We start from the raw sequence: 13722 nt of genomic DNA, 5'->3' as shown, positions 1-13722 counted from the left end.
CAGTCCTGTACCAAATTCATCAACTTCCCTATGCTTGAGCCCATTGTTATAACTACTAGGTAAATCTATTTCCCTCATTTTCACTGACCCTCTGCTTTACCAAACATGATGCTCTTTTCTAGTTCTGAAACTGGGGCAAGGAAACGCCAAGATGTTGAGTAAACCCAGCTCAAAGTTAAGGAAAGAAAATTCAGCTCCAAACCCTAGCATTTCAAGCTCTAATTCCTCCCAGATAAATCTCAAGGACCGCAAAGACACAACATGCATGTCTAATAGCAGCCGCTGACCCAGGCTCCTGGAATTGTGCTAACCTCAGGATCCGAGGGTGGAGAGTTGAGTACAGAGACCCTGCTGGCAGGAAGCGAAGACGCTGAGCAGCCGTCTGTTTCCATTACACCTTGCTGAGTAAGGAACTTGGCGGTTATTTGTGTTTGGTTTGAAACACTGCAAACATTTGTTTCTTTCTGCGGGAAAAAGCCAAGACAGACCAATTGACTGATGTGAGGAAGGGGTTCCTGGGTGAGAAATAGTCCCCAGTCTGGACCTTTGGAACCACTTTTCTGGAAGGTGCTATTAGTCAACATGGTTGACTTGGGAGAAAGGCCGCAGACCCTAGTGACTCCATATCTAGAGTGCCCCAGCTGCCCCTCCCTGCCCCAGGGCCTGCACCCTTGCCTTTGAGGGACTTTCCAGCCTAATGCTTTCATTATATCATCCCCATCGAGGCACCATGAAGACCCTTGATTTCCTCCCACATGAAATTTAATTCTGTTTGATTTCTAAGGGTCCCTACACTTAGCCACAGACTGACTATTATAGATTAAATTATTGTTTTTAACTGCTGCTGAGTTGGCCCCATGTACAACAGAACTAAACCTGAGCCACCCTCATGATGGGTTGTAGATCAGACCACTGGGCTCCATTGGGTTTTCATTGGTTGAATTTCAGAAGTAGATCACCAGGCCTTTCTTCTTAGCTCATCTTAAACTGAAAGTGTGACTGTAATTTGTTTACCATCATAACAACACACAGGCCTTAACTGGCAGATAGGTTGTAGCTGTGCCGGAAACACATTGGCTAGGAGTAGAACCCAGATTTCCGACATGGAAGGCAAGCATTTTACCACTGCCTCTTTTATAGATTGAATTGTGTCCCACAGAAAGATTTATTGAAGTCCTAATCCTTATGCCGGAGCCCTGGTGGTATAATGGGCTGCTAACCACAAGGTCAGCAGTTCAAATCCACCAGCCGTTCTGAGATAGAAAGATGAGGCTTTCTGCACCCATCAAGATTTATAGCCTCAGAGACTCTTTCCAGTATTGCTATGAGGCCTGGTGTGACACCGTAGGATCAGCACTGGTTCAGAACTGACTCGATAGCACTTAACAACAACATTAGTCAAAACTGACTCAATGGCACACTGCTACTAAGTCTTATACTTTTACTGTGGCTCTGTTTGGAAATAGGGTCTTCGGAGATGTTATCAGTTAGCTTAACATGAGGTTATATATAGGAATGGTGTAGATCCCAATTCTATATGGCTGGGGTCCTTATAAAAGAGATGAGACAGTGGAAGGACATCATGTGAAACTGCAACTGCAAACCAAGGAAGTTCAGGGGTTACCAGAAGCTGAGAGAAAGCCATGCAGCAGACTCTCCCTTCAAAGTCTCGGAAGAAACCAACACAACCACCACCTGATCTCACCCTCCCAGCCTCCAGAATTATGGAACAACACATTTCTGTTCTTATGATCTACCCTGTTGGTGATGTTTTGTTACAGCAACTAAGAAATTAGGACCTACTTTCACAGGTGACATTCTGTGCGATCCCACATCCTCTGTGACATTCTCTGCAAACCTGGAAGTGCCCTAACTTTCCACCACATCCGGTCACATCCATCCTTTTCCCTCATATATAAGACACCTTGACACAGGGTTACAGATGAACTATTAAATTGCATCTCAGCTTCCTTATCTGAAAAATGAGAGGGCCAGGAGCAGTACCATCCTCGTGGCACTGCTGAAGTTGAATTAGAACATGTACTCCAAGCATAAGGAGCCCTGGTGTCACAGTGGTTAAGTGCTCAGCTGCTAATTGAAATGTCAGCAATTCAAATCCACCAGCCTCTCCATGGGAGAAAGATGTGGCAGTCTGCTTCTGTAAAGATTGACTGCCTCGGAAATGTAAAGGGAAACCACCTATGGGACAGTTCTACTCCGTCACGTAGGGTCTCTATGAGGCAGAATTTGACTCAACAACAGTGGATTTGACTTACTTGGTACACCAAGCACTCTGGGTGGTCTCCCAGGAATGGGCGTATACCCTGACCAGCACCTACCAGCAGCAGCATCTGACTCCAGGTAACGCTCTTCTCTTCTCCCCTCAGACCTTTTAAACAGACTGAATCACACAATTACAATGAAATGGTTCCTGTATAGCTCTCCCGTCAGTTATTTAGGACCGTATCCACCACCACGTCTGCCTACGTCCTCGGCTTCCTCCAGCCACCGGCACCACACACAGCCCTGGGTCTGGGCTCAGTCATTTTCCCATTAATCAATTGAAACGTTGCCACTCTCCTGAGCCTTTTTTGTGAGGGGCTTCAGGGGGAAGACTGAAGAGGAGTTATCGTCTTAATACCATACTCTGACAGGCTGACAGAGAATTTGATCACTGAAGAGTTAGCCTGGAGATGCTCAACAACATCATATATTTAAGTAACAAAAAAGAAAAGTTTTTTGTTAAAATGATTTTCTGAGTAGTAGCTGGGTTTTAAGTAGGTTGGAGGGTGCCCTCTGGGTGCTTCCAGGGAATCCTGACTGTCGCTTACGAAGGAGACCTTTCAGGAAAGCCCTAGAAACCACAGTTGTATCCATGAGCACCAAGAATCCAGACGTCCCCACCCAGATCCTGTAAAGGTTAATGGGCTTCCAAAGCAAGGATGGGAGGTATATAAAGGCCCATCAGACTAGCCAGACACTGCAGACAAGCAGAGAGAGAACCCTCCAGGCCTCTCAGACCACACTCACACTGTAAGTAGCCAAAGAAGAAAGAGGGAGGGATGCTGTTAGCATGAGCTCAGAAGCAGAATAATGGTGCAAGCTGAGCACTGGGGTCAGAGATCTCTGGGATGAGCTGACCTGATCCTTTATCCCCTTAGCCACCTGCAAATACCTGGCTGGGCTAAGACTGAGGGCCCCACACTGATTCCAGAGGAATCAGTTAAAACTGAGAGTCCTGGTGTGGCACTGTAGGACCAGCACTGGACTGCTAACCACAAGGTCGGCAGTTCAAACCCACCAGTCACTTCATAGAAACTCTATATAGGGTCGTTATGAGTCAGAACCGATTTGATGGCACTTAACAACAGCAGGTTAAAGCTAAGGTTCCAGGTGATGAAAACTGTTTGTACTTGACTACTACCTAATGCCGTCAAGTGGTTCAAACCCACCCAGAGGCACCACAGAAGAAAGGCCTGGCAATGTGCTTCTATAAAGATTATAGCCAAGAAAACCCTATGGAGAAATTCTACTCTGTAACACATGAGGTTGCATTGAGTAGGAATCAACTCAACAGCAACAGGTGTTTTAAGTTGAAGCTGGAATCTCTAGGCAGTATGACTGGTTAACACTAGGAAGAAAGACCTGGCAGTCCACTTCTCAAAAAATCAGCCATTGAAAACCCTATGGAACACCTTCTATCCTGATAACATGGGTCACCAGCAGTCTGATTCAAATCGAGGTTAGAACCAAGCCCATTGTGGTCAAGTCAATTCTACTACTCATGGTGACCCCTATGTTACAGAGTAGAACTATTTCATAGGGTTTTCTTGGCTATAATCTTTACGGAAGTTGATCACTAGGCTTAATCTTCTGTGGTGCTTCTGGGTAGGTTCAAACTACCAACCTTTAGGATATTTTGTTGTTAGGTGCCATCAAGCTGGTTCTGACCCACAGTGACACTATATACAACAGAATGAAACATCAACCGGTCCTGTGCCATCCTTACAATTACTGCTATGTTTGAGCCATTGTAGTTGCCACTGTGCCAGTCCATCTTGTTGGGTGTTTCCCTCTTTTTAGTTGTTCCTCCACTTGACCAAGCTTGGTGTCCTTCTCCAGAGACTGGTCCTTCCTAGTATGTCTTAAGTATGAGAGACGAAACTTGGCCATCTTGGCTTCTAAGGAACATTCTAGTTGTACTTCTTCCAACATTGATTTATTTGTTCTTCTTCAAGTCCATAGTATTTTCAATATTCTTCTACAACACCATAATTCAAATACATCAAATGAAAACTGTACTCAAGTTGCATATATTGAGCCAAGCAGGACTGCCTTGAGGCATGGTGACTGCAGAGAGGAGGAGGTGGTTGTCATTCCTGACAAAGGAGACGCTATTTGGGGTGGACCTGATCTGTGAACCACAGGGTAGGAAACCAAGTCAGAGCTCAGCATGCACACAGAGCCCTATCAGGCACGATGGCTCTGCTCCGGAAAGTTAAGAAGAGAAAGTTGGTCCCTAGAGACATACAAGGGGAAGGAGGACAGACGGAGCTGAGTGCTTGAAGGCTGGAACCCTATCCCTGATAGTGGAAGAGGCAAGGCAGCACATCCTGGCATGATGAAAAGCTTCTCTCTGGCTGGGCTCGGAGCTCGCCAGACACAAATGAGTGTAGGTGACAGACCGATTGCCAGTCGGATCAAGAAAATGAGCAGCAATTGGATTTTTACTTTTTTTCTTTAAAGTTTTTATTGATTCCTATGGAGTGAATTAAATGTGAACACCAGAATGAAAAGGGATCTATAGCATCTCCATGAAGGAAATGGGGCACCATGAATATGACACATCCGCCTCCACCGGGAGGGAAAGTAGGGCCCCAGAGACTCTGAAGGAAGGGATAGGAGCTAGAGGGGAGGCACAGGGATTCAGGGCTCACCCATCCCATGTTGTTCAGTTCAAGATCCTCCTGGGGGTTCTGAGAGTTGATCTTTGGTGAGTGGGTGGTCCTTCCAGCCCTGCTGGAGCTTTGTCTGTCTAAACTCTCACTGAAAAGGAGGCCGAAAGGCAGAAGGAATGAGGAAGAGAGAGTGTGTGAGTGAGTACAGGAGCAGGAAGGAGGCACAGTGAGCATCCTGTTTGGCAGAAGTGGTTTTGGATGGCCAAGGGAACAGGCCCAGCAGAGAGGCAGGACACAAGCCCACAGCCATGGAAGAGTCTATCCACAGGGAAGGTCAGGGGATGGCCTGAGGAGAAGCTTGGGTGCCAGCCTAGATTGGGGCCCTTTCCTACCAACAACAACCAGGCTGCCTGAGGGAAGCTCTTTATCTGAAGACACTGCAATTTCCCCCAACCCCATACACAAAGGCTGCCCTGGCCTCTCCCCACTGCTCAAAAGTCTGCCTAATTTGTTGCTGGAATGTTGGTGCCCAGGATATATTCAGCAAGTCCTCGACCTTCTTGGGAGGGGAGGTGGGAAGACACAACATGGAGTAGGGTGTGTGGAAAAGCTCCTCCGAAGGCCAGGTTTCCAGCCTCCAATGCTTTAATGTCCTTCCCTTCCCCTAAGTTTCCTCCCCTTAGATCCTACCTGCTCTCAAGTGGCATGAGGATGGCCTAAGAGAGGGCCTTGAAATGGAATGCCCTGCACCAGTGTAAGGGATTAACCAAGGCAAGCACCTGCACAGGCTGAGTCCCCCCACAGGGTCATCCTGATCTTGTCCCAAAGAGCACTCAGCTGACCCCTTCCTCAAGTCTCTGCCTCCTAGTCCCTGATAGGACCTGAGTACTGAAATCCCTTGGCAGGTTGCCTTCCTGTCAGCCTTTCCAGAGACACCCCACTTCCCAGGATGTGGGAGAGACCCACACACACACTCTGGCTCCTGGCCAGCACTTGGAGCATTCTGAGGTGTTGAGGGCTGGCAGGGACGATGCGCCAGCCCTGTTATTTCTGGATGGCAGCCAACAGACATGCTGGGACTGAGGAGGGGCTTGTTCCAGAGCCAGCTACATACCCCCCATCAGTGGTGGGACCCCACTGTCAGATTTTGGATGCTGCTCCAAACTGAATTTTTCCAGCTGGCTCTGAGCTCAAATGGGCAAAGAGTTTTAGTCTTTTCCTGTAGAGACCCAGGGTCTTGTCTTGGTCTGATGCTCCCAGGTAGGGCAGGGTCACCTGGGCCTGGGCTTACCTGGGAAAGCACAACCTCAGGCCCAGGTCAGAGAAGCTCCTTGGCTTACTAAAGATCAGGTGGGATGTGGACCAGAACAGACAACTCCTGCCTCTGAGTGTATGACTGTCCATCTCTGCATTATACACTTGATGACAGGGTCCCTTGTCATTGTCCAGCTTCAGGATGGTGTCCCGAAAGACTGTGGTCACCCTACTGGTGGTGCATGTGGCTGCCATGCTGGCCTCCCAGACAGAAGCCTTTGTTCCCATCTTCACCTACAGCGAACTTCAAAGAATGCAGGTAAGCAATCGCCCAGGCTGCTCCCCTCCCCAGACACATCTGACATGACTCATAGCCCTGCTCTGCACTGAACAGCACTGGTCTCACTAAAGCAAAAGGGTCCTTTTGGTAAACCCATGTTTAATTAATTGTGCTAGCCACACTGAGGAGAGCATGAAGAACCAGCATCAGCATCTCCATCTCCAGCCGTCTCCCTGGCCACCTCTATTCCTCCCTTGTTGTTGTTGTTAAGTGCTGTCAAGTCTGTTCTGACTTATGGTAACCCTGTACAGGGTTTCCGAGGAGCAGCTGATGGGCTTGAACTGCCAACCTTGCAGTTCAAACCGACCTTGCAGTCTAATGCATTGTCCTGCAGTACCACACCAAGACTTCACTTCTTTCGCAAAGGTGTCAGAGGTAGGTGTCTATGAATGTCAGCGTCCCTCACCCCTCCCATCCATGGGAGGACATTTCCAATTAACAAGCACACAATTATTTAGTGAGCACTTCTGTTGTAGAAGGCACCACCCTGGGTGATAGACCAGAGCATACAAGGAAATCTAAGACCAAGACCCTCCCCTTGTCTTCAGTGAGCATATGAAAAATTAACTAACAATAGAAGACAAAAGAGAGATGTCACAAGGCAGGACATGATGAATTGCCCAATAAGGGATGCTGATCATAACTGCTGGGTTCAGAGGAGGGAGAACTCACTGTGGGCTGAGCTGCTTTTGAAGCCCGCAGGGAAAAGGTGAAACTTGAACTGCAGGATAAGCTAGGGGGAAGTGATGGAATGAGTCCTGAACCCCGGGAAGTGGGAAAGAAGGTGGTTTTCCATGCAGTGGTGACATAGCCACCCTCTCTTTTGAGCCCCAAAAGAAATAAGATGAACCTAAATACAACAAAGTCCCTGGGAGTCCTGGTATGGCACTGTGGGCTAATGCGTCAGACTGCAAAGTCGTTTGAACTGCAAGGTCGGTGCTTCAAGCTCACCAGCTGCTCCTTGGAAACCCTATACAGGGTTACTATGGGTCAGAATCCACTCGGTGGCACTTAACAACAACAACAACAAAATCCCTGAGGGGAGTCTTGGTGTAGCACTATAAGGTAAGCACTGGACTGCTCACCAAAAGCTTGGTGGTTCAAACCCACCAGTCACTCCTTGGAAACCCTATACAGGGTTGCTATGAGTCAGAATCAACTCATAAGTACTTAACAACAACAAAGTCCTTAGGGAGTCCTAGTATGGCGCTGTAAGATAAGCACTGGACTGCTTACCGCAAGGTCGGAGTTTCAAATCCACCAGCTGCTCCCTGGAAACCCTTTACAGGGTGGCTATGAGTCAGAGTTGACTCACTGGCACTTAACAACAACCACAACCACCTCCTGGAGATTCCTAAGCACACAATCAGTTTGAGCTGGACTGCTGACCGAGAGGTTAATGGTTAGAACCTACCCAGTGATACCTCAGAAGAAAATGTCTGGAGATTTGCTCCCATCAAGATTATACCCAAGAAAACCCGCTGAGCAGTCAGCTGTGTCACACGTGGGGTTGCCATGTATTGAAATGACCGGATATTAATGGGTTTAATGGAACTCAGACAGTGGAAACTAATAGAAACTGGATTGCTGGATCTGCCTTCCTGGTGCCCTTGACTTTGGACTTCTAGGGATTCTGGGTGTCTTTGCAGACATTTGTTTCTCTTTAACCTAAGGAGATGAGGAAACAAGACTTTCCTGCCTAGCCTGTCTGAGAGCAAGGCTACAATACATGAAATTGTTTCTGTTGGGAGACTCTTGTGGCCCCTGGAGTTGAGCTTGTCCAGGTCTGCCCACTCTGTACAGGGAAGGTTTCCAGATACCCAAAGAACAGAAAATTTTGCAGAGGCCACACTGAACCCCACTTCCCTTCTTCAGGGGCAGAAATGTAAAGTGTAGAAGCAATGTCTTAGCAGCTCCTCTTCCAAGGAGAAGACGAATTGTTTTAGAACCATTCCACATTGGGGCCTGCTGAGAGCAGATTCCCAAGCGTGTCATTAGAGAAACCAAAGGAAGTGGGTGTGTCTGATCACAGGAGACCAAGCAAACAGGATGCCAGGCAAGGTGTGGGACTGGCCAGCAAAAGTCAAACTCAAAATATAAACTAACAAAATGGCAACCAAAGGACACATTGCATTAATCTGCTCCATGGTTTTTCTCCTCGTAATTGCCAAGCATCGGGATTTTTATGAAGAAGCTGCAAACTCCTTCCTCCATAATTTATCTCCCTACCTCGCCTCTTATAAATCTCCTCCCAGGGACTCTGAGTTCCCGGGCCACCCCATGGCGTTCTCACAGGCTAGGCAGCCTTGACACTTTTTTATAGGCTTTTTGCTAAGAAAAACACATTTTCATACTTTATATGCATGAAGGAAGACCATTATTTTCAGCATTTTAACTTAATTAACTGTAACAATCTGGGTGCAATATATTAACTGCAAAAGAATGGAGTCTTCTTCAAGTTGACCTCTTGGTGGACATCACCAAGGACTATTCCTAAGGTACCAGGGATCTGAGTCTCCCCAGGGGAGAGAAAGCGCTGGGAAGAGAGGGCTCTTTTGGTCTGTGGGATGCTCAGATCAATTAGGTGGAGATGGACCAAGACCTAACTGGGTAGGTTGGGGGAAGGTGGGTTAACTGCAATTTCATTGGTTTGCACTTGACTACTAGTCAAAAGGTTGCTGTTTTGAACCCACTCAATGGTGCTACCATAAAAAGAGTTGGAAATTTGCCTCCATAGACATTACAGCTAAGTAGACACAATGGAGCTTGGTTCTACTGTGCAACACATGGGGTGACCTTGAGCTCGTGAAAACGTGAGGGCAACAGGCGTTGCTTCTTTTTGTTATGATGTGTTTTTGTGTTTGTTTCATGCTGCGGCCCTAGGAAAGAGAGCGGAACAAAGCGCAAAAGAAGTCCCTGAGTGTTCAGCAGAGGTCTGAGGAGGCAGCGTCTCTGGGCCCCACAGAGCTCACGGAGGAAGAAGAAAGCACAATTATCAAGGTGCAGACAAACTCGATGGGAGGTTGGGGCCCCCTAGCTAGTGAGGAGGCAGCGCCTGCCAACTGCAGCCTAGGAATGTTCTAGGATGTAGCCGTGAACAAATCATCCAGGCAGCGAGCTCCATGCTAGCAGAGAAAGATGAGTACCAAGGAGGAGGCAGTAAATCATCCGTAGGCCCCAGGTAGCACAGTATGGCAGAGTGACTGCTGGAAGGGGCATGCTGGGAGAGGATGCTGCTTTGGCTGGGAAGGAGTCAGGGAAGGCCTCTCAGAGGAGGTGACATTTGATGAGAAACCTGATGGTCAGAAGGAGCCACCCATGCCAGCATAGGAGGAAGGAAGGAAGAGTGAATGCCAAGGGCCTACCCAGAATGTACCTGGGGGGGTGAGGCCCGGGTGGTTGGGGCATGCTGACAGACAGTGAGAGGAAATCAACAGGCCCAGTTCAGGCAGCGCCTGGGGGCCAGGCAAAACAGCTGGACAGGGACCTTATCTGACTTAGAAAGATCTCAGACAGCACAAGTGGAGGCAGACCCGATAGTTGAGGTTGCCCAATCTAGCTCTCCAATTTCAGACTCATGTATTCACACAATGAAGATTTGTTAAGCTCCTACTATGTGCAAAGGGATCCCTGAGTGGTAGAAAACATTCACATGCTCTGCTGCTAACTCAAAGGTTGGAGGTTTGATTCCACGCAGAGCCACCTCAGAAGAAAGTTCTGGTGATCAACTTCTGAAAAATCAGCCATTGGAAATCCTATGGAGTACAGTTCTACTCTGATACCCATGGGGTCACCTCCATGAGCCAGAACGGACTGGATGGCAACTAGCTACTATGTGCAAGACACTGGGATAAAGTGGTGACCAAAACAGATAAAATCTGCTCATACTCTGGTGGCTGGGGAGACAGACCACAAATAAAGGAAAAATAGCTGCAAGGTTGGCGGTTCAAGCTCACCAGCTACTCCTTGGAAACCCTACACAGGGTCACTATTGGTTGGGATCGATTAGATGGCACTTAACAACAATAACAATACATGAGGTGGAGTCCTTGGTGCTGATGCAATATAATGCACTGGATCGCAAATTGGCTTGAGGTGCAAGGTCTGCATTTCAAACCCACCAGCTGCTCCTCAGAAACCCTATACAGGGTTGCTATGAATCAGAACCAACTCAACAGCATTTAACAGTATAGAGTCTTGGTATGGCACTATAGGATAAACACTGGACTGCAAGGTCAGTTTGAACCACAAGGTCGGCGGTTCAAACTCACCAGCCGCTCCTTGGAAACCCTATGCAGGGCCGCTATGAGTCAGAACAGACTCGACAGCACTTGACAACAAGAACAGCAACATATGGTTGTATACTGTCAACTCAGTTCCGAATCATAACAACCCTGAGTAAAGTTTCCAAGGCTGTAAATGTTTATGGGAGCAAAAATCTCATCTTTCTTCTGTAGAGCAACTGATGGATTCAAGTTACTGATCTTGTGGTAGCGGCCCAATGTGTAACCTACTACCGCACCTGAACTCCTCTACATATGAGGAGACTTTATAAATCTGTGGAGATTTCCAGTTTCAGTTTTCCATTAACTTTTGGAAGCCTGCTCGTATAAGATAGGTGCTGTTAAGGAAAACAGAACAGGAAAAGGAATGGGTTGAAAGGAATTTTAAATAGGCTAATCAGAGTAGTCATCATAAGAAAACAGCATTTATACAAAGAACTAAAAAGAGAGAGGGAGTGAACCACGAGGATGTCAGGGGCGGACTGTCAGGTAGAAGGAATAGCCCTTAGAAAGGCTCTGAGGCTGAAGGGGCTTGGTGTGTACAGAAGGGGCTGGAGAAGAGGGGACTGGAAGGAAAGAGGTGGGGGAGGGAGGTGAGACTAAACTTACTAGGTTATTGTCAGGACTTGGCTTTCACTCCACTCAGATGGGAGTCTTTGGGGGCTTTTGAGGAAGGACATGATCTGATTTACATTTCAAAGGGGGACTGTCCCTGGGTTAGCAGTCTGGGGCTCCTTTCTCACTTTCAACAAGACCTCCTTGGCTTTATGAGGGAGAGCTGGGAGTGAGGCATGCAGTTGACAAGAGTGGCGTTCACTGGGAACTGCCCTCTAGATGTTCCCAAGACAGAGTTTACTGCACTAACTCCAAGATCTCGGTGGCACATGTGACACCTGACTTAATATCCTTCTCCAGGAGGCTTGGATCTTCCTAGAACCGTGAAGTGAGAACGGAGCCCGAGGTCCTTTATGGGCCATCCAGTGAGGCCTCCTAGTTTTAAAGTGAGGCATTGCCACAGCAAGGGTATGGCAGAGTCAGGCATGGAAACTGCCACAACATCCAGCTGAGAACCCCAGGGAACTCCTCTGTGACTGCCCTTCAGGCATCTCCAGTGCCCTTGGGTCTGGAGTGCAGGCCCAAATCCATTTCCCACATGCAGGGAGCTGGTGGAAAGTGGAGAAGTGAGCCCTGTCACAGTCAGCCAGCTGTTTTGTACAGCTAGACAGTGGGACCAGGAGGTCCTAGGGGGTAACTGTGACACCAACTAGCCCTGCCTGGTTCTGCCTTGAAGTCACAGCAATCTCCCTTCAGACATCTCAACTATGGTCTTGATCATCGTGTCCTCTCAGTGCAAAAGACAATGTAGCCTGCTAGTCATAGGTACAGACCCTGGGGCTAAGCCCCCTGGATTTACCATCTATTTACTCTCTCTGCTACTAGCTATGTGACTTGATCCCTTTGTATCTCTGTTTCCTCATCTGAAAGATGGGCACATGAACTGTCTCTACTGCATAGGGTCATTAAGAGACTTAATATACACAAAACACTTACAAGGATGCCTGGTACATGGTAAGGCTCCACATTGTTAGCTAATACTGGGGTGGGGTGGGGAGAGGTTTGTTAAAGGTTCCCTCTGGATTGTCAAGGTCAGAGCTGGAGGGAGGAAAGGTGTCAGGATGCCCAGAAAGCCCCAGAGGCCCAGTGAATCTGGAAGAGGGGGCCTGCAGGGCTGTGTGGAGGCCCCTGGAAGGCCTCTCCTGCCACCTGTAGGGCACCCAAGGGTTAACTGCGCTCTCCGCACCTCTCCCTACTTGTTAACTCTGCCTTATTTCACAGCTGACTGCGCCTGTGGAAATTGGAATGAGGATGAACTCCAGGCAGTTGGAAAAGTACCAGGCGGCCCTGGAAGGGCTGCTGAGAGAGGTAGATGCTCCTGTCCACACCAAACAGTATGGGGGTGGAGTGTCCTCCGCCCACCCTGCTGTTGAGATTCCAGGAGTGCCGTCTGAGTAGGGTCTGGGGACTGCAATTTGTTTTCCTGCTTTATACTTGAGAACATTAAGCTGTCTTCTCCCACGCGGTGTCCCCGGCCTCCCTCCCCCCATCTCCTGGGGGAGCCTAATCACAGAGCATGCTCCCATGACTGCTGGTGGCTGTGGAGGCCCATTCTTGAGCAACTAGGACCTCTTAAATCAGGCCTCAACCAGTCCGGCCTGCCCCTCAAATCCTCTCTCTGACAGAGGGTCTGGCAAATCAACTCCCCTCCCTGCTCCAGAATCTTCCATTCTCCTTCAACACCATCATGACTGGGTGGTTGCCTTGACTGCAGTCCAGCTACAAAAGCCTGCATTTTCCCATCCTGTCCTGCCAGTCTGAGTCCTAAGCCCTGGTTGGCCTTGACCCGTTCAAGGTCTGCCCAAGTTAGTTGCACAAAGCTAGATGGTGTCTGACAAACAACCACTAATTACTTCTCATCGTCCCCAGGAGGAGAGGAGAGTGACAGAGATGGAGTTGTTAGAGATGAAGGAACTGGGAGGTTAAATGACTTGCCCCAGGCTACAGACAGAGCCAGAGGTAGACTCTCCAGAAGCCTCTCAAAGCTCCTGCCTCCCTGACCCCACAGCCTGCCCTAGGCTGCCCTCTCCTCCTTCCGATCTGCAGGCAGGTTGTAGGGCATGGTTTCATAAGCCTAACATGCGGACACTGCTCTGCAATCCTCCTTTGTCTTTCTTCCCCAGCAATTGAGTGAAGAAGCCTGCTCTGAAAAGAAGGTGGACTGACTTGGAGCCCCCAACCCGAGTGAGGCTTCAGAAATCTGAACAGCCCAGCAACTGAGCTGGGAGAGAAAACACCCTCTCCAAAGTCAAGCCACTCCTTGTAGCAAACAAAGCATGAAATAAACAGAAACAACTCTCTTATTTTACATTTTAATTTCCAAAGGGTAAAC

General features: G+C 48.4%; 1 protein-coding gene across 1 annotated transcript; it reads left to right on the top strand.

The window, feature by feature from the left end:
* Positions 1 to 6354: 6354 nt before the first annotated feature.
* Positions 6355 to 12788, top strand: MLN (motilin). The gene is made up of 3 exons (XM_006860558.1): positions 6355 to 6471; positions 9376 to 9492; positions 12612 to 12788. Exons 1-3 carry the CDS (start codon positions 6355 to 6357, stop codon positions 12786 to 12788), a joined length of 411 nt encoding a protein of 136 aa, XP_006860620.1.
* Positions 12789 to 13722: the final 934 nt, after the last annotated feature.

The sequence above is a fragment of the Chrysochloris asiatica genome, unplaced genomic scaffold (genome assembly GCF_000296735.1).
Source record: "Chrysochloris asiatica unplaced genomic scaffold, ChrAsi1.0 scaffold00038, whole genome shotgun sequence".
Lineage (NCBI taxonomy): Eukaryota > Metazoa > Chordata > Mammalia > Afrosoricida > Chrysochloridae > Chrysochloris > Chrysochloris asiatica.
This window is presented reverse-complemented; position numbering and strand designations above follow the sequence as displayed.

Coding starts and splice junctions, on each gene's coding strand:
- MLN (XM_006860558.1), top strand. CDS start 6,355: ATGGTGTCCCGAAAGACTGTGGTCACCCTACTGGTGGTGCATGTGGCT. Junction 6,472..9,375: donor GCGAACTTCAAAGAATGCAG/GTAAGCAATCGC, acceptor CTGCGGCCCTAG/GAAAGAGAGCGGAACAAAGC. Junction 9,493..12,611: donor AAGAAAGCACAATTATCAAG/GTGCAGACAAAC, acceptor CTTATTTCACAG/CTGACTGCGCCTGTGGAAAT.